This window comes from Condylura cristata, unplaced genomic scaffold (assembly GCF_000260355.1).
Source record: "Condylura cristata isolate star-nosed mole 26May11 unplaced genomic scaffold, ConCri1.0 scaffold00001, whole genome shotgun sequence".
Classification (NCBI taxonomy): domain Eukaryota; kingdom Metazoa; phylum Chordata; class Mammalia; order Eulipotyphla; family Talpidae; genus Condylura; species Condylura cristata.
In genome coordinates, this window is record NW_004567102.1 from 4817767 (window position 1) to 4839649 (window position 21883).

General features: G+C 41.1%; 1 protein-coding gene across 3 annotated transcripts in view; it reads left to right on the forward strand.

The window, feature by feature from the left end:
* The first annotated feature begins 805 nt into the window (after positions 1-805).
* RNF8 (ring finger protein 8, E3 ubiquitin protein ligase) overlaps positions 806-21883 on the forward strand; it is a 37526-nt gene continuing 16448 nt past the window's right edge. For 2 of the 3 annotated variants that reach the window (XM_012723345.1, XM_012723334.1), the window contains exons 1-4: positions 818-1099; positions 7866-7994; positions 16362-17099; positions 19454-19516. In XM_012723345.1, coding sequence (XP_012578799.1) covers positions 989-1099; positions 7866-7994; positions 16362-17099; positions 19454-19516 — 1041 coding nt within the window. In that variant the 5' untranslated portion in view covers positions 818-988. Of the gene's footprint in view, positions 1100-7865; positions 7995-16361; positions 17100-19453; positions 19517-21883 lie in introns of all 3 variants that reach the window. The other variant, XM_012723341.1, reaches the window with a different exon arrangement.

The following is a 21883-nucleotide window of genomic DNA, read 5'->3' on the forward strand; positions in this document are numbered from 1 at the left end:
ATTTTTTTTTTCCTGGTGAGAGAATTTGAAACCAGGTTACTGAAAAACCAAAAAAGAGGACACTGAGTTATCACAGAGGTACTCATTATTGAGAACAGCTACTACACTAAACTGGAAAAATCAAAAGCGATTTTCTTTTTTAAAAAACTTTTGAGGATAATTTACATATCAAAAAATCGAGTGGTTTTTTTTTTTTTGGGAAGTGTATGGATGCATCAGTGCTTTTTTAAAGCAAATTTATATTTGTGCGGTTATCACCACAATCCAGTTTTAGAACATTTCTATTACTTCCCAAAATTCTCTTAAGGCCAAACTGCATTCCATCCCCACTCTCACTAACCTCAGTTAAATGTTTTCTGCCTCTACACATCTGCCTATTTTATAAATACACAAATATACATATGTATTTAATATATACATTACTTTATTATCAAATATAATTGAAAATATAAATTATATATATATATTTTCCCAATATATATTTATTTTTTAAATTCCGCCTAAGGAAGTAGTGCAAATTTGATGCTATATAGGGCAGACTTAGCAGATTCTAAAATTATCAAGTTTGAAGTTGCTTTAAAGTTGGTTATAATTTTAAGTAAGACACATCATAATGCAAAAGAAAAAATACTTAATGAGGAACTGCTGGTGCAACATCCTGTTTGGGGCGACTAGACTGGGACGGTGGTTCTAGGGAGCACGAGTCAAATTTTCGCAAAACTGGAGCTGCCTGGGCGTCCCCAGCACCCCAGATACCTGCACAGACGGGGCGGGGCCTTCCTCTCGCGCAGGCGCAGTGGCTGGGGTTCGTGGCTGGGGCGGGCAGGCTAGGCACCGAGCCTGAGCGAAAGTTCGCATCGATTGCAAGTGCGTAGCGATTGCTTCTGTCTGTTGTTTAGGTATGGCGCCCGCGAGGAAGCTAAGAGGCGGCGGGAACCAGGGTCGGGGTCTCGCTCTGCGTTGACTGCGACCCAGGGCCTAGTGGGCCATGGGGGAGCCAGGCTCCTTGTTAACTGGGGACCGCACCCATGGCCGGAGCTGGTGTTTGCGGCGGGTGGGGATGAACGCCGAGTGGCTGCAGTTAGAGGATGGCGGCGAGGTGAGAGGCTGGGAAAGGTTGGGGTCCTCCTGCGGCTGGGAAAGGGGGTTGGAGGGAGCACTGGCCTCCGGGAAGTCATGCGTGGGGGCGAGAGGACTGAGTGGAGCCGAGGAGGTGGGAGCAGGGAAGAGGAAAGGTGTGCAGGTTGGGTTTGGGGGAACAGGGAGAATGGGGTCTGGGACCAGCGGTTGGTGGGGGGGTCTGAAGTGGGGTGTGTTGGGGCGTGGGGGGGCAGTAAGGACCACGTAGGAGTAAAGATGGCTCCTTTGAGAGAGGCCTAGGGCTGGGGGGCCAGCTGCAGCTGAGTCCGGGGTGTGAGACCGACCCGGGAAGAGGGGCGTAGGGAGTTGTGGGTGTAGAGTTTGAGCCCCAGTTAGGGTTTCGCGGTGGAGGGGTATTCGAGGGTGGGAGGGGATTGGGATGCCCCCAGGTCCCACGGAACCCTGCGGTACCTGGCCGGGGCCCCGGAACTGACAGTCAAGAATAGCCCTGAGTTTGACAGAGAACCAGGAAGGGCTTCCGAAAGCGTGAACTTTTTCGAGTTTATTTTAAAAGCGGTTGGCGATTTTCGGTCATGCCCCATAAAACCCTCAAATTTTAATGTAACATGTTTCTTTTTCTAAAGGAAAATTGGTCCTTTGGAATGGCCAACATTCATCCTGTGTCTCGGTACTGCTCTTTGGCTTCCCATGAGGTGGGGGCTAGGAGTTCGGAAATAGGAGCCTCCCTCTTCCAGAGGCTGCTTGTCGCGTTTGCTAATGTGGTCACAAATGTAAATTTTTAACTTTTTTTTTAAAGAGGAAAGGTGAGGCAAGGTTTCAGTTGAGGGCACTAAAACTGGGGTGCTGATTCTAGAGGGGTAATGGAGAGAATTAAAAGAATGCTATCAGTTTGAGGTGAGCTGAATGGCCATCTCTGTGTTGGCTGATAACCACTTGGGTTTTGGAAATGATTTTTATGAAAGATGAATTAAAGAAGCCTTTTGATTATTGTGCATGTTTAGCTTTTCTATAAGCACTATAGTCTCAATTCAGTTTTCTAGATATTTACTGCATACTTACCTTATTTGGTGTGCTACAAAGAGCCAAAGAAAAGTGACTTCTGCCTTTAAAGTATGTATCGTTCATTGGGGAAAGGAATTCATACAGTGAAAGAGTGAGAAAGAACATCAGCATAGACTATGTGATCAAATGTCAGTCAAGATGTAGATTATTTAGTTCTATCCTAGAATTAAACACAACAGTGGTTTCTCAAGTCAGAGGAGGAATTCAGGTCAGCTTCAGGTTGCTAGATCCCGGCTTTTAAAGGCTTACTTATATACTGTGATTTGAAGAACACCAAGAGGACACCTCTGCTCCCCAATTTTTCTTCTGTCCAGGTATTAGTGCCCAATAAATGCAATAGGCATTTATTTTTTAGCTTGAGCTTTTCCCTACACTGTCATTTTCATAAGCATATACCTTTGGGAAGCTAACAAATGAAGAACTATGACCTGAATAATAGCTAACTATAGCTTATGTGGGGCTTTCCTGATTATTTAATCTGATATCTGCATATGTACTACATTCTCACATGTAACCCTCTAAGATAACTTAGTAGTCAAGTGTCAGCTCATTCTTTCAGGCTTAATTGCTGTGGATTGATTTATTACTTCCAGACAGCGTGGTAGCCCTGTAAATCTTGGGGGGGGGGCAGAGGGCATAGAGAATTAAAGCACCTGCAGCAGGGGCAGGAGGAATAGAAAGCACTCCTAGGCTGGTTTAAAATTAATGGCTAATTTTGTGTGGACACATCTCTCTGGGGAGCAGCCACAGTGAATGGTAAAAACAGTGGGAAGATTGACTTGCTACTTGCAGGCATGTGCCAAGGAGAGGTCGGGCCAGCCCTGCTGCCTGCAAGATGGCATCTTAGGAAGTAGTTGGTGCATTGCCTGTGGTCAAAGTCATGAGAAGAAGTGAAGTCTCACCGGTTGTAATGGTTCCCAAAACATAGCACAGACCAGTAGGCACAAAATTTTAGGATATATACAGTCTTCCGAGTCTTAGATTTCACAGCTAAAACCAAGTGCCTCTCATTTCATTGAAGGGGATACTGTAATCAATTGGTAAGAGGGGTGTCTTTAAGCTTCTTAAACCAATCCAAAGGCCTTGGTGGCAAAACAAATTAGAGATTTTATGGCAAATTAGCTAGTTCCTGTACTCCATAAGCCTTTGGGAAAAACCATCGTATCTTTCTTTTTACTTCTGTTGTATTTGAGTTTCATGAAGTTTTCTGCTCTAAGAGGGTTAGAAAAGAGAAAGGATGATTCTTAAATATTTGCTGGTCATCTGGGAAGCAGTTGGAGTCATGCCCAGAAGGAAAGGGATAGTTTGAGCCAAGGTGGGTAAGGATAAGATGATCATGTAATGTCAGTAGAGCAACGGCTTGCAAAACTGTTGTAAATGGAAACAACCCCCAACACTGAGTTGGTGGGGTTTTTTGGCACTCAATCATGTAATGTCAGTAGAGCAAAGGCTTGCAAAACTGTTGTAAATGGAAACAACCCTCAACACTGAGTTGGTGGGGTTTTTTGGCACTCAATCCCCATGCGAAATTTAATTTTACATTATGAAGTGACCTGGGATAGCCACATAAGCTCACTGCAGACTCTTAACCATGGCATAGGTGAAGTAGCATTAATACTAAGAGAAATTCTGGGACTGGACAGTGAAAGGAAGGATGAAAAAAGAGTGTTTTCTTCCTTTCTTGATTCAATGTCTGCCCAGATAGCTACCCACATGGCAATCTGGCTGTTTTCCTGAAGGATTAAAATGGAATATGGAGTGTTTCCTTCATTAGAAATAAAGCTTCTTAAATAGAATTTCTTAGTGAAAATGGATGGACAAATAAGTGCTTAAACATTCCATTTTTAAATGATATATAATGTAAAGTCAGGAATTTACACAATAAATGGGAATTCTGGCAAACTAGTAAGGCACTAATTAAAAACTTAAGATGCAGGGTTTTGGTGAGGTGGCTCCACAACATTTTTTTTTTAAATAAATATAATAGTTTATTTTTACATCATTTTGTGCTTTTTTTTTTCATCTCAATTGTAATTCCCGTGGGTTTCCCATCACTGAGTCACCCATGTGCCATCACCATAGTCCCATGCACTCCCCCCTCCCCTGTTTTTGATCCCATTCCCCACTCCACCCCCACAAAATGTCTCTGGTATATGACTATTCATTATTCTTACTATTTTCTCACCTGGTCCATTATACTCCTGCTATGAGCAAAACCATATGGTATTTTTCTTTTTCTTTCTGGCTTATCTCACTAAGCATGATATTTTCCAGCTCCGTCCAAGTTGCTGCAAAAGACATTTGTTTTTCTTTTTTAGTTGCTGAGTAATATTCCATTGTATATATGTACCACATCTTTTTAACCCAGTCATCTACTTTTGGGCATTTGGGCTGCTTCCATGTTTTTCCAATTGTAAATAAAGCAGCAATAAACATGGGGGTGCAGGTATCTTTTTGAATCAGTGATTTTGTGTCTTTTGGGGATACCTAGGAGTAAGATTGCTGGGTCGAAGGGAAGCTCCATGTTAAGCAGTTTGAGGAACCTCCAAACAGTTTTCCATAGTGGTTGTACTAGTTTGCATTCCCAGCAGCAGGGCCTCCACAACATTTTAAAGGGGAACAAGCCAGATTTCCTGGCTGCTGCTTCTTAGTTTCCAGTAGTAATAACCCAGGCTCCATCTGTCAACCTAAAAAATGCCCATTCTAGAGACTGGGAGCACTCACAAATAAGATCTATTTTAGTTTTCCATTTTTGTAAATATTTACTGACTTTTGTGCCAGGTACAGAAGAACAGTTGTATATGCAATTGAAAAGTAAAACAAGCAAGAAAATGTTTGGATTATAATACTAGTATCATGAGGAACTCCAGTGCATGGGGGACAGATAGTAACTTTAGATAAAATGATCAGGGTTGGCCTCTGAGGAGTTTGAAAGATGAGACGAAGCCCTTCAACAATGTGAAAGAAATATGTTCTTTTTTTTTTTTTTAAGATTTATTTATGCACACAGAACTGGGGTACAGGCCAGAGGTACAGGAGTGGTGAGAAGATTCACCAGAGACAGAGTGGGGAGCAGAACAGGCAGAATGGCAAAGTAAACTGCTGAGGGCAGCAGTTGGTGAGACAGGAGAGGTCTGCCGCACCATGTGGGTCACCTCCCCAATTGGGGATCGAACTCCAAACTTGGCTGAAGTGGCTGGGTCTAGCGTCACAGTGCTGTGCTTTAACAAACTCTTGCACTGCCAGTGTCGTTATAGGTTTACTTATTTATGCATGCAAGAACTGGGGTGTAGGCTAGAGGTGTATAGGAATGGGGCTGAGAGGACTCAACTAGAAACAGAGTGGGGAGCAGAACAGGCAGATAGACCGAAATACTCTGCTGAGGGAAGCAGTGGATGAAATAGGAGAGGTCTGTGCCATGTGGGTCAGCTCTCTGCGGGTGAGATTGAACTTATGCTGCAGTAGATGATAATAACATGACAGTGCTGTCTTTAATAACTGTGGTACCACCAGGGAGGCCCTGAAAGAAGTACGTTCTAAGCAGAGGGGAGAGGTGAAAAAGACCCTCACGAAAGCAATGTTTCTGACCGTGGCATGAGATAAAACTAAAGAGCTAGGCTTAGGACATCCAGGGCCTTATAGCTGTGGGAGAAAGTTTGGACTATTGGAGAATTTAAAGGAAAGAAGGGAAAGATTTTACACCTATTCCAGTCTCTCTGTGAAGCATGAGGTTTGGGGGGTTCTAATACAAGAGCAAAACACAGTGCGACTGGAGGAGACCAGATTTTTTGGACTTAGGTAGTGGCTGTACAAATAGAAATGAATAGATTTAAGGGCCCTCGCTGGTGGTGCAATGGATTAGGATGCAGCACTGCAAACTAGCTGAAGCCACTTCAGTGCAGTTCTATTCCCTGTCCTGGAGGTGACCCACATGGTACAGCAGACCTCCTGACCTGGCCACTGCTCCCCTCAGCAGTGTACTTCATCAGTCTGCCTGTTCTGCTCTCCACTCTGTCTCTCATTGCCCTTGCACCTCTGGCTTGTACCCCAGTTCTGTATGAATAAGTAACTAAGTCAATAGAAATGAATAGATTTCAGATGTCCAAATTATAATCAGTAGTATCTGCTGATGATTTGAACTTTGACATGAAGGACAGGAATCAAAGATGTTAGTTATGTGCTAAGCAATTGATTGGATGGGTAATGTCAGTTCCTGAGACGAGAGTTTATGTGAGGGATAGATTGGGTGTGGAGAGTCACAGTACTCTTTAAGGGACTGAGGAGGACAGTTATGATTCTGAAAGATTTAAAAAAGGAGCAAGTCAGCAGTTTTTAGAAAAGTACAGACCATTTCACTTAATATTCCCAAGTAAGATTGTGGCATGGGTCATTAAAGAACTGAGTTGTGTACCAAAAAAAATAAGAAAGGGATTCTAGGAGCTGAGTCACAAATGAAGTTTATTGTCTTCCTGTTAAAATTTGGTCCATTAAGAAAGTATGGTAGATGTGAGTTGGGAGTTCTCAGTAACATTTTTCAGAGGCTCTCTGCTGTCCATGTGGATAAGAAGGAAAATAAGGACTCTATGCAGAGACCTCCAGTTTAATTATAACTGGTGTACTCAGATTGTATGGTAAGAATGTTTACTAAGCTGTCCTGAGAACTTTGTCTTTGGCTGTATCCTGTGTCAGTCTGTTTACCTGTGTCTTGAATGAAGGTATGAAAGGCATATCAGTTTGTTGGGGGGACTCAAAGCTTGAAAGGATATTGAGTATATATGAGGGCAGAATAAAAATTCACATGCTCACATGATAGACTGAACTAACCAGATAAAATTTAGTAGCCTCATTGTAAAGTCTTGCACTTGAATCCAAATTTACCAACTACTCAAGTATAGGACAGAAGAGACATGATTTAGCATAGCAATTCTTGGGGGCACAGGGTTAGACCAAGAAATTTAATCATTCCTAAGCCTGAGGATACATTGGCAGCGTGATAGATCTGCTTTGAAAGCTAATGCAATTTACATGCTCCAGTGATAATATCTAGAACTGGGAAAGTGAAACTTGCATTCAGCTGTGTAATAGAAATTAAGTTGATTTTTCTTAATATGCCATCCAGGAATAAAAATAAACCAGCAGTCTCTTTACAGACCCGCTTAGATGGCAGAGACTCAAACTATGTCACGGGAGTTAGTTTGAAATAATTGGGAACATAGGGCAAAGAGGAAAAGACTGTAGAGCTTTAAAGCTGTCAGTGGAAGGGGATTGATGATTTTCTGACGGTGTTCCTGCAGAGCCTGGACCAGTGGATGGAGTTTATGGGAGAAAGATCGCAAATCAGAGCCATTAAGTGGACTGCTTTATATAGAGACTGCAGTTCTTGGTGGTATTTAAGACTACTTGAAAAAGAAAGAATTCCTCTATCTTGAGGGTATTGAACCAGATGATCTTTCATGGGCCTACCAACCTTGATATTCTCTGACAAACTCCACTTAGCGGTATCTTCCTGTTGTAACTTCTTGCCTTTTTCTACCTAGTAGTTCTTGTGCAGCCAAAGGAGGAGCTAATCAGTTAACTATTTGAATTTCACAGGAGTTTGGTTTCACAAGTAGGGAGATATATACATTGCTGACTGACAAAATTGTAAATGACCTTCTTCATCACAGTGACTGACTGTATCTCTTATGTTACTGTCTCTATAGGTGACTATAGGGCGAGGATTTGGCGTCACCTATCAGCTGGTATCAAAAATCTGCCCTCTGATGATCTCCCGAAACCACTGTGTCTTGAAGCAGAATGCTGAGGGCCAGTGGACAATTATGGACAACAAGGTAAGCCCACAGAAACCTAAAGACTTTTATTGAATTTTGTTTATTTTTTTAATTAAATTATTTGTATTGAGGTAATGTTGGTTTTTACACACTGTACGTGGTTTAGGGGTATAGGTCTGTATCTTTTCAGATGAATGTTATAGTACACCTACAATTAAAGCACTAGTAATCCTCCACTATATCATATATATAGGATATATATGAGCATATATCCTATATCCATTGGATAGAAATTTCTTAATCATAGAGCAGTTAAGCAAGAGAAAGATATAAAAGGAATCCAAATTGGGAAAGAAGTAAAGCTATCATTTGCAGATAACATAATATACACAGAGAACCCTCAAGATTCCATGAAAAAACTATTTTAAACAATCACTTTAGCAAAGTGGCAGGGTATAAAATCAACACAGCATAAATCATTTGCCTTCCTATATACATATAATGATATAGAAGAGGAAGAAATTTAGAAAATGATCCCATTTACTAGTACACCAAAAAAATTAAATACTTAGGGTAAACCTAGCAAAGGCTAGATCTGTACACAGAAAACTTTATAAGACATTTTTGAAAGTATTAAGACACAAAGAAGTGGTAAAGTAACATCTGCTAATGTACTAAAGAGTCAACATTGTCAAAATGGCCTTCCTTCCCAAAGCATCATATAAAGTTGAGGCAATCCCAAGAACTGTATCAGTGGCATTATTCAAAGAACTGGAGCAAAACTACTGAAATTCATAAGGAATCACAAAAGACCCTGAGTAGCATAATTCTTTTTTCTTCACAAAAAAGAAAGAGAATAGTGGTATCACAATTCCAGGCCTTAGGTTATATTATGAAGCCATAATACTTAAAATAGGCTGGTACTGGTACAAAAAAGACACAGACCAGTGGACTAGAATTGAGAGCCCACACACACACACACACATATATATGTATGAGCAGATAATCTATGACAGAGGAGCCAGAACATACACTGGAACAAGGATAGTCTCTTCAGTAAGTGGTGGTGGGAAAACTGGGCAGCTACATGCACAAGAATGAAACGAGACCATGATCTTATACCATACCCCAAAATGGATCAAAGACTTGTGTATAAAACCTGAGATCATAAAATATATAGAAGAAAACATAGGCAAATTATTTCATGACATAAGCTCTACAGATGCCATAAGGGATTTTTTGTCTTCAATAGCAAGGGAAAACAAAAGAAAACATAAACAACTGGGGCTCTATCAAACTAAAAAAGCTTCTGTACAGTAAAAGAAACCATAACTAAAATAAAGATACCTGACTGAATGGGAGAAAATATTTGCACACCATACATTTGATAAAGAGCAGAAATAGACAAAGAACTCATGAAACTTAAAAAAATAAAACAGCCCAATTAAAAAATGGACGAAAGAACTAAACACACGTCTCCAATGATGACATTTGAACTGCCAGTAGACACTTGAAAGCATGTTACTATTAGAGAAATACAATGAGTTATCATCTCATACCTGTGAAAAGTGGCACATATCGAAAAGATAGTACTGGCAAGGATGTGGAGAAAAGAGAGCCAAAGTAAACTATGGTACGAATGCGAGCTGATTCAACCCTGTGAAAGCAGTATGGAGTTATCTGAAAACATTAAAAATGAATCTGCCATTTGACCCAGTAATTCCACTCCTAGGTATCTACCTGGAAAATTTAAAACACTAATTTGAAAGGGAATTCGCATCCTTTGTTTGTTGCAGCCCAGTTTACTATAGCCAAATTATAGAAACAACCAAGTGCCTCTAGAACAGGTGAGTGGATCAAGAAGATGTGGTAAATACACATATTTCTTGGTGATCAGAAAAGATAAACTCATGCCATTTGTAGCAACACGGAAGGAGCTTAAAGAGATAATGCTAAGTGAAATAAGTCAAAAGGAGAAAGATAAATACTGGATGGTGTCACTAATATGTGAAATATAAAGTAACGAAACTAATAAAGATAGGCTTAAAACTAACTCTTGAGGCCCTCCCTGGTGGCGCAGCGGGTTAAAGCACAGCACTAAGAAGCTAAAGCCACTTCCGCATGAGTTCGATCCCCGCCTGCCCTGGAGGAGATCCCCATGGCGTGGCAGACCTCTCCTGACCCGCCCACTGCCCCTTCAGCAGTGTACTGCCTGTTCTGCTCCCCACTCTGTCTCTGGTGAATCCTCTCACCCTCCGCATCTCTGGCCTGTACCCCAGTTCTGTATGAATAAATAAATAAATCTTTAAAAAAAAAAAAAACTAACTCTTGATAGCTGACTATAAAACAAGCATCAAGGGGAGGAGGGGGGAGAACAAAGGGAAGGAAGCATAATGGTCTATGGTGCAGGAACACAACTTAGTTGTTGGTGGCTACACTGTGGTGGTACACCTAATGAGGTATTGCCACAAGTAAAAATAAATAATAAAAAAGTAGATAATAGATTTGTTAATTAAAATATATTTGCAAATATTGTTCAGTAATTTTTGTTTATTTTTAAGTACCTTTTTAAATAGGTACTTCATGCTATGAAATTGTATGTTTTCCCTTAATTGCCCAGAGATAACATTATGCTATCATAATTTCTAATGACTTGAGTTGAAGTTGGCTACTTTGTTGTTGTTGTTTTGAAGATTTCTTTATTTATGCATACAAGAACTGGAATACAGGTCAGAGATGCTGGGGAAGGGAGGTGGGTGAGAAATTCACCAGAGACAGAGTGCGAAGAGAACAGGCACTCTGAAATACACTGCTGAGGAAAGCAGCAGGTGGGCGGGACAGGAAAGGTCTGCTATGCCATGTGGGTCAGCTCCCTGACCGGGACTGAACTCGTGCTGTGGTGTGATAGCTTCATAGTGCTGTACTTTAACCCATTGCGCCATCAGTGAGGGCCCTGAAGTTAGCTATTTTGAAAGGAATATCTGAATTGGGTCACTAGGTCCTGTTCCAGAAACTAAGTCACCAGGGGAATCATTTGTGATCAAATCATTATCATTAGTGAATCAGAGAGACTCACAAAGACCTTAGGAAATCTATTGAGGATTCTGGAGTACAAGTATGGTTTAGGACATGGAGAGAGGGAGAAACTAAGTGACTGTACTTAGCTCTTTTCTTTCCTCACTCCTTTTAGTCAGAGCAAACACTCCTTCTTTTTCCCTCACTCACACACCTCTTTTTTTCTGAGGAAGATTTCCTTTGAATCAAGGATTTTTCTGCGTTAAAAAAAAAATTGAAAATCACTGGTCTAGTGTAAATACTAAGAGAGGTGAAATAATATATAAAGCCTAGCAATTAAGATGTACCTAAAGTAGATATACAAACACTTAGGAATACAGTGGTGAGAGAAATGCTAATGTAAACAGTTAAGGATTAGGAAGTATGAAATGCCTTCAGATACTGTTTTACACTGCTGGATGAACAGATTTTAAAGATAACTGTTGGAAAGGTTAACACCTGTGCCTCTGCCCAACCCAACCAACTAGAGGATAGATGTTCCAAGAACCTCTCCTCAGACCTCAGGTGCCACTGGCAAGTAAATTCAGAATTCTGACTGCCTATAAACCAAAGAGTTCTATGATCTGTTCCTCCATCCCTTTGAATTCTTTTAAGTAGATGTATAGGTCAAGGTACCTGGAAGTGATGTGAGCGTCGATGTTCTGTTATATATGCCTTTCTCCCAGCACCTCCATATGTTCCTCAGCCTGGAAGCTCCTTGAACCCAGTCCTTTTGGTTTTTATAGAGGCTTTTTTTAAAATACTATGTTGTCATGATTGATTAAGTTATTGATCACTTAATTCAACCTGTACCTTTTCTTCTCTTCCAAAAGGTTGGGGGGTGGTACTGAAAGTTTCTACGCTTATCCCTAGAATGATTCCTCTGGCAACCAGCCCCTAACCTCAGGGGCATTCCAAAAGTTATTTTTCTTTTTCTACTTAAGAAATCTCAAGGATGTGTTGCTTTGTCATTGTTGTTTTGTGAGGAGCTTTATGCTAGAAATAGAATGTAGCTCAAATATTAAACACACACACACACACACACACACACACACACACATACCTTATTATAATTCACAGTATCAACAAGTATTTTACAGTCCTGCCCAGCAACCTCATTGTGCTAGCATAAAACTGCTAGGTGTAAGCAGCTGAAGAAAATACCTTCCTACTCTAGGATTAAGTTGAACTGGCACTGTGTTGAAGGAGGAGAAGGTATAAATGCTAAGTGAATTGGTTCAGCACTCTTAGTGAGGTGCTATGAGCAGAATAGAAATTGGCACTGAAAAAGGGACCTTAGAAATGATCTGGCTTAACCCCTTCTGGGAACAGATGAATCTGAGGCCTAAAGAGATAAGAGAACTTGCCTTAGGTCTCTTGCAGAACTGACTGAATGATCCCTGACTCAATTCAAATAAGGCTTCCTAATATGCCCTGTTTTTGGATGCCGTTGAAGGACAACAATCTGCTTACTGGGAGCAAAATTTAAAAAATAAATTGATTAATTGTGTATGTTTAAGCTATAGCTGTAAGATCTTCAAGCCCCTGCAGTAGCTTATATCAGAACACGTTAGGAACAGTTGTTTTCCTCTTTTAAATTGACTCTCTGAGAAAGAGGGCTGCAGTATTACAGAAGTGTTGCTTCTTTCCTTGTTCGTGTGCAGTATTTCTATGCTAGAAATAGGATGTAGATCAAATATATATCTTATATTTCACAGTATCACAGGTGTCTTACAGGCTGGCCCAGCAAACTCATTTTGCATGTATTTTAAGAGCTTGGAAAGTTGACTCAGTTTAGTGTCCCTGTGTTGACCTCAAGGACAACCTGTGCCAACGAAAGATCAGGATTGTTCTCCTAGGTGGTCATCAGTGTCTGGTTTATACTCTTCTAGGGCTATTGTTACCATGAGACTCTTCTCTTGGGTCTGAGGCACATAATAGAGAGAGAAAAGGTGGGCTCTTGGTTTTTCCTATTCTTTTCTGTACAACTAGGTTGAAATTCTGTTTTGAGTCACTTGGTGAGGCAGCTGCTTTTTTGAGAGAAGTTATGACTGGAGCATCTGTTCTCACAGGTAAAAAGCACCCTATCTTCTCCCCCCACCCCCTTTAAGATACTGCTTTTCTTTCTGTCGTGATGCCTTGGCAATCCTACTAATAAAGGGTTTGAATCTCAAGTACAGGATATTTTTGTTAGGATCATATTTGATGTCCTTTGCCAAGACTTTCCCAGACTAACTCTTTCTAGTAATTCAAGACTCAGAATTACATTCTCTCTTCATAAAAGGGTCTCTTCTATGCTGGAATGGCCAGAAAGTGAAAGCTTAAGAAGTACAGATATGAAAGTTACAACAAATCAATTTAGCTTAAAATTGGCTCAAAAAAGCCAAAGTCAACCATGATGGACTGCTAACTCTGCACAAAAAAATCTGATGGTTGTAGATGTGTAGATTTCAGTTGATAAGATTTTTCAGGTGGTCCATCCTATATATTGATATCTAACTCCATCAGAAAATCAATCCAAGTCACAATTTGAATGCCTTGGGGCATTTCCTTGGCTCCTTTCCTAGAGGATCTGGCCTATTTTCTTCCCCATCTCTCATGTTACTATTCACCTGCTACCTGCAAGCAGGTGAATAGTAAAGCACCTTGCTGCTTGTGACTCTTGAGGTCTCTAGCAGCTAGGGTGGTGCTTCTCTATGATATTTCCAATTTTTGCCCCTACCTGACATACTTTTTTTTTTTGACCCAATATCGGACTTTATGTATCTATCTATCTATTTATCTATTAACAGTATATTTATTTTTACATCATTTTGTGCCTTTTTCCATGAAACCATCCAGTATTTTTCTTTCTGGCTTATTTCACTAAGCATGATCCCTTCCAGCTCCTTCTGTGTTGCTGCAAAAAGCATGAGTTTATCCTTTTTGATTGCTGAGTAACATTCCATTGTATACATGTACCACATCTTTTTAATACAGTTATCTACTTTTGGGCATTTGAGTTGATTCCATGTCTTTCCTGTTGTAAATAAAGCAGCAGTAAACATGGGGGTGCAGGTATCTTTTTGAATCAGTGTTTTTGTTTTTGTGTCATGGGTAGATACCTAGGAGTGGGATTGTTGGGTCATATGGAAGCTCTATTTTTAGCAGTTGGAGAAACATCCAAACAGTTTTCCATAGTGGTTGTACTAGTTTGCATTCCCACCAGCAGAGCAGGAGAGTTCCTTTTTCTCCACATCCTCACTTGGTGTATTTTTTAAAAATAATGACATTATCACATTAAACTTAAGAATTCTGTTCACCAGAAGGCACCATTAAGAGTGAAAGGCCAAAAAAAAGTGAAAGGCCAACTTAGAATGGAAGATACTTACTACACATAGTGGATAAAGGACTTACACACGTATGTGTATAGAACTCCAAATCAGTAAGAAAATGATAGCCCAGTTTTAAAAGTGGGCAAGAGGCAAGCACTTCACAAAATTAAATATTAAGTCCAGATATTAAATATTCATGAAAAGTGGTTCTGCCCTATCAATGATCAGGGAAAATGCAAATTAAACCATGATGGATTACCACAGTACACCACTGAGTGGCTAAAATTTACATGTTGACAATGCCAGGTATTAACAAGGATATGGGACAAACAGTCTTGCTGGAAGTATGAATTGGTGTAACTGCTTTGAGAAATTATTTGGCATTATTTACTAGAGTTGCACTTACTTATACATTATGACAGTATTTTTACTCCCAAATGTCCACTTACATAGAATAGGTGAATAAACTGTGGAAGCATATACTGTATTTAATTTGAATGAATTACAACTGTATTTAACACCAAGGGTAAATCTCACAAAATATTAAGTGAAACAAAACATATTTTATGATGCCATTTATATTTTGTTAAAAACCAGGCAAACTAATGTGTGATATTAAGCGAGGCTAGAAGTCACCTTGGTGACTAGAGGAAGCCAATAAGGGCTTTTCTGGGATGTTAACCATGTCGGGTTCATTTATTTATTTTTAATAATATAATAGTTTATTTTTACATCATTTTGTACTTTTTTTTTTTATCTCAGTTGTAATCTCCGGGTTTCCCATCATCAAGTCACCCATGTCCATGTAGGATTTTTAAAAACCTTGTGGTCTTGCACTGAGATCTTCACTTTGTGATTATTTGTCTAGTTGTGCACTTATAATTCGCACACTTGTAGTGTTTTTATATTTTAGCAAAGAAAGTACTAATACACACCTTTAGAATTGTTAAAACAATACCAGTGCTGGTGAACATGTATAGTGACTGTAATTGTTAAACATCGCAGGTGAGCCTACAAAATGGCACCACCCCTTTCAAAAGCAGTTTGACAGTTTCTTGCAGTTAAACATAACTTACCCAGCAAGGCTTGTTCTAGATTATCACCCCAAATTAATGAAAGCCCTTGTTCTCACAGAAACTTGTCTGTGAATGTTTTTATGTCTATGCATACATATAGCGTTATGTGTAATGTTTGCGGTGATTTCATGATCACCAGTACCAACTAGGGAGTGGACTAACTAGAGAGTGGTACGTTCATACTCCGTAATACAATTCAGGAATAAAAGTACCAAATTACCATTCATGCAAAAAAGTGGACAAATCTTGAAGGCATTGTGCTAAGTGAAAGGACACCAGACTCAAGGGTATGTATCATTCCATTTTATCATTCTGGAAAGGGGCAGAGAACAGACGAGTTGTTGCCTGGGGCTGGGGGAAAATTTGACTGCCCAGGGCACCATGTCTCGTTACCCACTGTATGAGTTTGTGTGTAAACCCGACTTTAAAATTCCTGGTGCCTATTTGTCATCTCAGCTTCAGGGTGATTGGATACTGCTTTTTGTTTTAAACATTTCCAGGTGATTTCACTGTGCAGTCAGGGTTGTGACCACTGAGCTACATAAATCATCTGGAAAACTCCAGGACAGCATTGCCTTTGGGCTTTGGTTTTACACCATCCTCAACAACTGATTAGAAACTCTGGATAAAGATTGAGCATCAGGTGATGTAATTAATTTATAAGGAAGTACAGCTAACTCTCTCTTCCCCTATTGATAACTGAGGCATTGCTGGCCAGCTTTTTTTAGTTATCACTTAGCAGCCACTGACATTTGAACTGTTGACTATGAAAACCAGTGCAAAGAAAAACTTGAATAGGGTTGGGTTTATTTAAGCCATGGTATTTAAGATCATATGCTGTTTGTAAAGGTGATAATTTATGAGCTTTTCTGCTTTTTCCTCAAGGGTTTTCCTTCTGAAAAGGCAGAAGGTGTTGCAGTAGCAAGAGAGGAAATTTCATTAGGAGGAAAGTCATGAAACTGATTTTGTCTTTCTTTCCCTAGAGTCTGAATGGTGTTTGGCTGAACAGAGAACGTCTAGAACCTTTCAAGGTCTATTCTATCCATAAGGGAGACCATATCCAGCTTGGGGTGCCCCTGGAAAATAAGGAGAATGCAGAGTATGAATACAATGTTACTGAAGAAGACTGGGAAAGGATGTATCCTTGTCTTGCCCCAAAGAATGTGCAGATGATAGAAAAGAACAAAGGCTTGCGAACTAAAAGGAAATTTAGTTTGGATGAATTAGAGGGTCCTGGAGCTGAAGGCCCCTCAAATTTGAAATCCACGAGTAAAGTACCTTGTGAACCTGGTCAACCAGTGAAGTTACATGGGAAAAGTGAAGTGGCCAGTCAACCCCCTGAATGTTTGGATCCTAAGTTGACTTCCCTTGAGCCAAGTGAGAAGACCTCAGGGCCTAATACTTACCCCGGCCCCACAAAAGTTATAGAGCATCTTAATAAGAAGCAGAAAGCCTCAAACCCTTCAGCATCTCAGAGCAGCTTGGAGCTGTTTAAGGTGACCATGTCCAGGATTCTGAGGCTGAAAACACAGATGCAGGAGAAACAGGTAGCTGTTTTGAATGTGAAAAAGCACACCCAGAAAGGGAACTCAAAGAAAATTGTGAAAATGGAGCAGGAGCTGCAAGACTTACAGTCCCAGCTGTGCGCAGAGCAGGCCCGACAGCAAGCCAGAGTGGAGCAGCTGGAGAAGACTTTCCAGGAGGAGGAACAGCATCTCCAGGTACTGCACAGGAGGGAGGGTCAGCAGTGCCTCTCAGGAAGCCCACAGGGCCAGGAGTCAAATGCAAAGCACAAGAAACAGGATGTGGAATGGGAACAGAAAGCTTTGAGAGAAGAGAGGGAGGTTGAGTAAAGGGGGTAAGGGCTTAAGATGAGGATCAGATCAAGTGCTGGAGTTGGGGTGTGAAGACACGGTGCAAGGTGATGGGCAGAACTAGCAAGGATGTAACTGAGCACTCAGAACTGGGTTCAATTCAGAGAGAGGTTGAGAAAGGTCAGGATGCCACAAACCCCCATCCACTCCAGTTCAAATGGTGGTGGTCTGTGTGGTCAAAGCTAAATCAGGCAAACCTAGTACAGGTGGGTCAGCTGGCTGCTGTGCTCTTGTGGTACCTGCAGCCTGTCAGCCTGATGATTAGTGAACTTTGTAGCTAATCTAGAAAGTGGGAGGCTACAACAGAAATGCTTTTGTTTTTTGTTCTGAGCATCCAGCCTGAGCAGAGACAGGTAGACAAACTATGACTCAATTGTTGGCTGGAACCATCAGCCACCTTCTCTAGCGCTTTTAGCAAGAGATGATGCCAGTCTTAGCTGTGGGTAGGTAAAGCTAAATGTGTTGCCTTCCCCAAGTCATTTGCTTAGGTGACAAACTCTTGCCCAGAGTTTTTAGGCTAGAACTGATCCTGATCCCTGCTCAAAATGTCAGTTCCCATCTGGTCAAACCCACGTGTTTCCTCCCACCGATTCGATCAGGTATTGTTGAATGTCAAGAATTCCCCGTTGTTGACTTAGAACTAAGAAGAGCCAATCAGGATTGAAGTGAACAAATGTTTATCTTTTCTTTACTTTGCTCATGGCAGGCAACACCAGTAGTGTTGGCTTATTTCTTAACAATTTATAAATTCCATTCTGTTCTCTGCCACCCCTTTGAACTGGTGGTATTAGCAAAGGCCGTGGATTAAATAGGTCTTCCCAAGGGTACTCATGTGTGGCCTTTTGCCTCCTTCATCTGACATTGACTCGTTCTTGAAATTAATAGAGGGAGACTTAGATCTGCTTATGTAGTGTATGACACCTTGACCAGGGCAGGACTCTAAAATCTAATACATTCAGGAACAGTAGTTACTGTTAATTAATATTGTTAATAATTGGCATCATTAATTAATATCTTAATAAGCTTCAACATATAGCTATAAAATCTTTCCATACCAAATGGTAAAGAAAGGCTGATTTCTCCAGATATAAGAGGGTCGTAGGTAGTCTAGTCCTTTGTTTATTGGCTCCATTTGCCCCTGCCAGCAAATCCTGTAGATTTATCCTACCCCTGCTACTTGTTCAGAAGCCCATTCAACCCATGCTGTTTTACTGCTTCACACAGAATTTTTTTTTCTTTTTTTGAAATACCGAAGCTGCCTGGCTCTGTACTTGGAATTTGGGTGGTTAGAAAGACAAACCAAAGCAGCAGACAAAGACAAACTCTGAAACCAACCCTTGCAAACATCCAAAAAGAGGAAGGAGAGAGAGAAGGTGAGGGGAGAAATCATCAGGAGAGGGAGACTGGTGGGTGCTTAGGTGGTGAGAAAACTTGAGGTATGCCGTCCTGCATTGTGGAAAACCAAGGATGTAAAACAATGGTGTATCATTTAAAAAAAAAAAAAAAAGGACAGTGGGTTTTGCCACTGAAGAATGTATTTTGTTGAGAAAATACATATGTCTAAAGTAATCAGAGTAGTTTTAAATCAATATATCGATACTCAGGTTAGGGGATAATTTGAAGCTGGTGTTTAAATGATAGGTACTTATTAAAGTAAGGAGGACAGGCCCAGAAATTTTTGTAGAAGATGCTGGACATAGGATAATGGTGATGTGGAGGACATTCACATCAGACAGGGAGGGAAGAGGAGCAGTTATGGGCTAAAGGCGGTAAAAAAACAAAACTCAGAAGAGGTTGGGTGGCCAGATTGGAGGGAGGAAACCTGCTTGGCGTGCCACCAACCCGGGGAGCTCAGAGATGAGTTTAGGGATGTGTTGGATCAGAAGCTCTCAGTTTGCATCCTTTTGAGACTCATGGCATTAGTTAGTGAAGGAGATTTGGAATATTAGCCCAGAGTTTCCCTAGAACCACCTCGGCGATAGCTTGAAGGTGACAGCCCTGAGTGGCAGTCTTTGGGCGGTTAACTCTGCTCAGATCCCTGACTGCTGACAGCTTGAAGTAAAGCAGATTTTCCATCTGCCAGCCCCCTGTTGTTTCCAGATGCTCCTGCTAGCCTGTCTGCTCAGCTTGTTGCTGGATTTTGTTCCTTTTCCACCCTGCTTCCCGCAGGGAAACCTTCCATTTTGTTTTTGGTTTTGCAGGATTTGGAGAAAGAGCAAGGAGAAGAGGACCTGAAGCAACAGCTGGCCCAAGCTCTGCAGGAGGTAACTTATCTCTTGCCACTGTACTGAGATTGTAGTGGGCTGCGGAGTGGGGAGGGGCAGCCGGGCTTCGTGTGGCCACTGGCAGCCTCTGCAGCTTAGCCCAAGCCTCTGTGGCATCTCCAGCCTGTAGCCAGAGCAGGTGGCAGCTGCTAACACCATCAGGTTGGAGATTTGGAGCCTCACAGACATGCCAGACCTCAGCATGAAAACTTACATCTTCATCTGAGCAGACGTTGCTCTGGTGAAGATGGACTGGAGCCTGTAGCAATTAGGAGCTTCTCCCGGGAAGTGGTTGCACTTCCAGAAAGGTGAGAACAGCAGAGGGGAATTTTAAGCCATGACTTGGCCACCAGGGCCTTCGTGGGCTTCCATGATTTCAGTGATGTTTCCTGAGCTAAAGCCATATAGAAACCACTCAGGAATGCTCCATTTAAGTAGTTTAGGTCAGATGGAGAATGTGCTGTTTAACAGCAAAATGTAGCAATTTTCTGGGAACGCAAGGGGTAAAACTCTTCTAAAAGATCGTCTATAATTTATTTCATTACTTGACTACTTTCTCATTTGCTTGCTTTTTGTAAGCTCTTTTGCATCTTTTTAAAACCTTTGTCTTCTCTCCTTTATGTGTTATGATTAGTAGTTTGAGGTAGGTATCGTCAGGAGGTTACTGGGGTGGTAGAAATCTCCTTGAGAAAGTGAACAGTGACATTAAAATTTGTTCATAAGACTTTAAGTTCTTTTATTCCATACTTTTCTCCCAATCTTCTTACAAGTATTATGAGCATGGGTAGGTGGGTACCTACCTCAGTTTCTTTGAGGAAACACAAACACCCTTGAAAACCCAGTTAGGTGAAAATTAATTCAGTCTTTTTGGAATTTTATTTCCTAAGCTTATTTATTTCCTAGGGCAGATATATTTCCTATTGAGAGCTTTTTTTTTTTTTTAGAGCACTTTTATATTAATATTCAGATATTGTTTTGAAATCGAGTGGAAAAGAATAAGGTTCTGCTGTGTAGGAGTCTGGAGGGAGGGGTCGTCAAATACCCTGCACCCACATCTTATGCCTCCTTCCTCACACAGTTATTTCACATGGGTCCTGGGCCCCTCTCCAGTTATTAAAACAAGGTACTCTCAGGTCATGTCCAGAGAATACACTGCTCTCAGCTACAACAGTGCTGGGTTTGGGGCCCACTCCTGTGGTCCTGCTGACGTTATTCCATTTACCAGGCTACTATAAAAGCTAGTGTTTATATAGAGCTTAAAAAGACTTTTCTGGGCCCTCCCTGGTGGCGCAGCAGGTTAAAGCACTGCACTAAGAAGCTAAAGCCACTTCCGCATGAGTTCGATTCCCGCCTGCCCGGGAGGAGATCCACATGGCGTGGCAGACCTCTCCTGACCCGCCCGCTGCTCCCCTCAGCAGTGTACTTCGTCTATTTGCCTGTTCTGCTCCCCACTCTGTCTCTGGTGAATCCTCTCACCTTCCGCATCTCTGGCCTGTACCCCAGCTCTGTATAAATAAATAAATAAATCTTTAAAAAAAAAAAAAAAAAAGACTTTTCTGGCCCTCCCTGGTGGCGCAGTGGGTTGAAGCACAGCACTGAGAATCTAAGGCCGCTTCCGCATGAGTTCGATTCCCGCCTGCCCCGGAGGTGACCACATGGTGTGGCATACCTCTCCTGACCCGCCCGCTGCTCCCCTCAGCAGTGTACTTCATCGATCTGCCCGTTCTGTTCCCCACTCTGTCTCTGGTGAAGCCTCTCACCGCCCCTGAGCTTCTGACCTGTGCCCCAGTTCTGTATGCACAAATAAATAAATCTTTAAAAAAAAAAAAGACTTTTCTGAATACATTCATATTTGTTATTTTATTTTCTTGTCAAATATGATGTGGAAAGACTCCTGTTTTCTCATTTTACAAGAGGAAATCAAGGACACACACATTAGTGGTCAAGATTAATACTTCCTGGTATTATATAAAACTTTTTTTGGGAATCCACATCATGAAATGTGTTTCTTGAGTGATACCTTTTCAGAAATACTTATCTTTACTTCAGTTTCTTTACAAAAGGATTTGAAGTAAGATTTAAAATTTAAGTTGTACTTAAACTTGAGGTAGCTCAAAATGATGTTTCATTGAAGCAGAAGAAGCTCTAGACATTTGCTCTAAGCAGTCATAGTGAGTGAGCTGCTAGCTCTTGGGTGTGCCAGCTTCCAGAATTCCAGAATAATAGGCAACCTTCAGGCAGCATTGCCTCATGAACAAGTAGTATGTGACTTGTATTTTTTTTTTATTACAAAGTTTATTTTTACATCATTTTGCACATTTTTTTTTCCATCTCGATTGTAATCCCCGCGGGTTTCCCATCACCAAA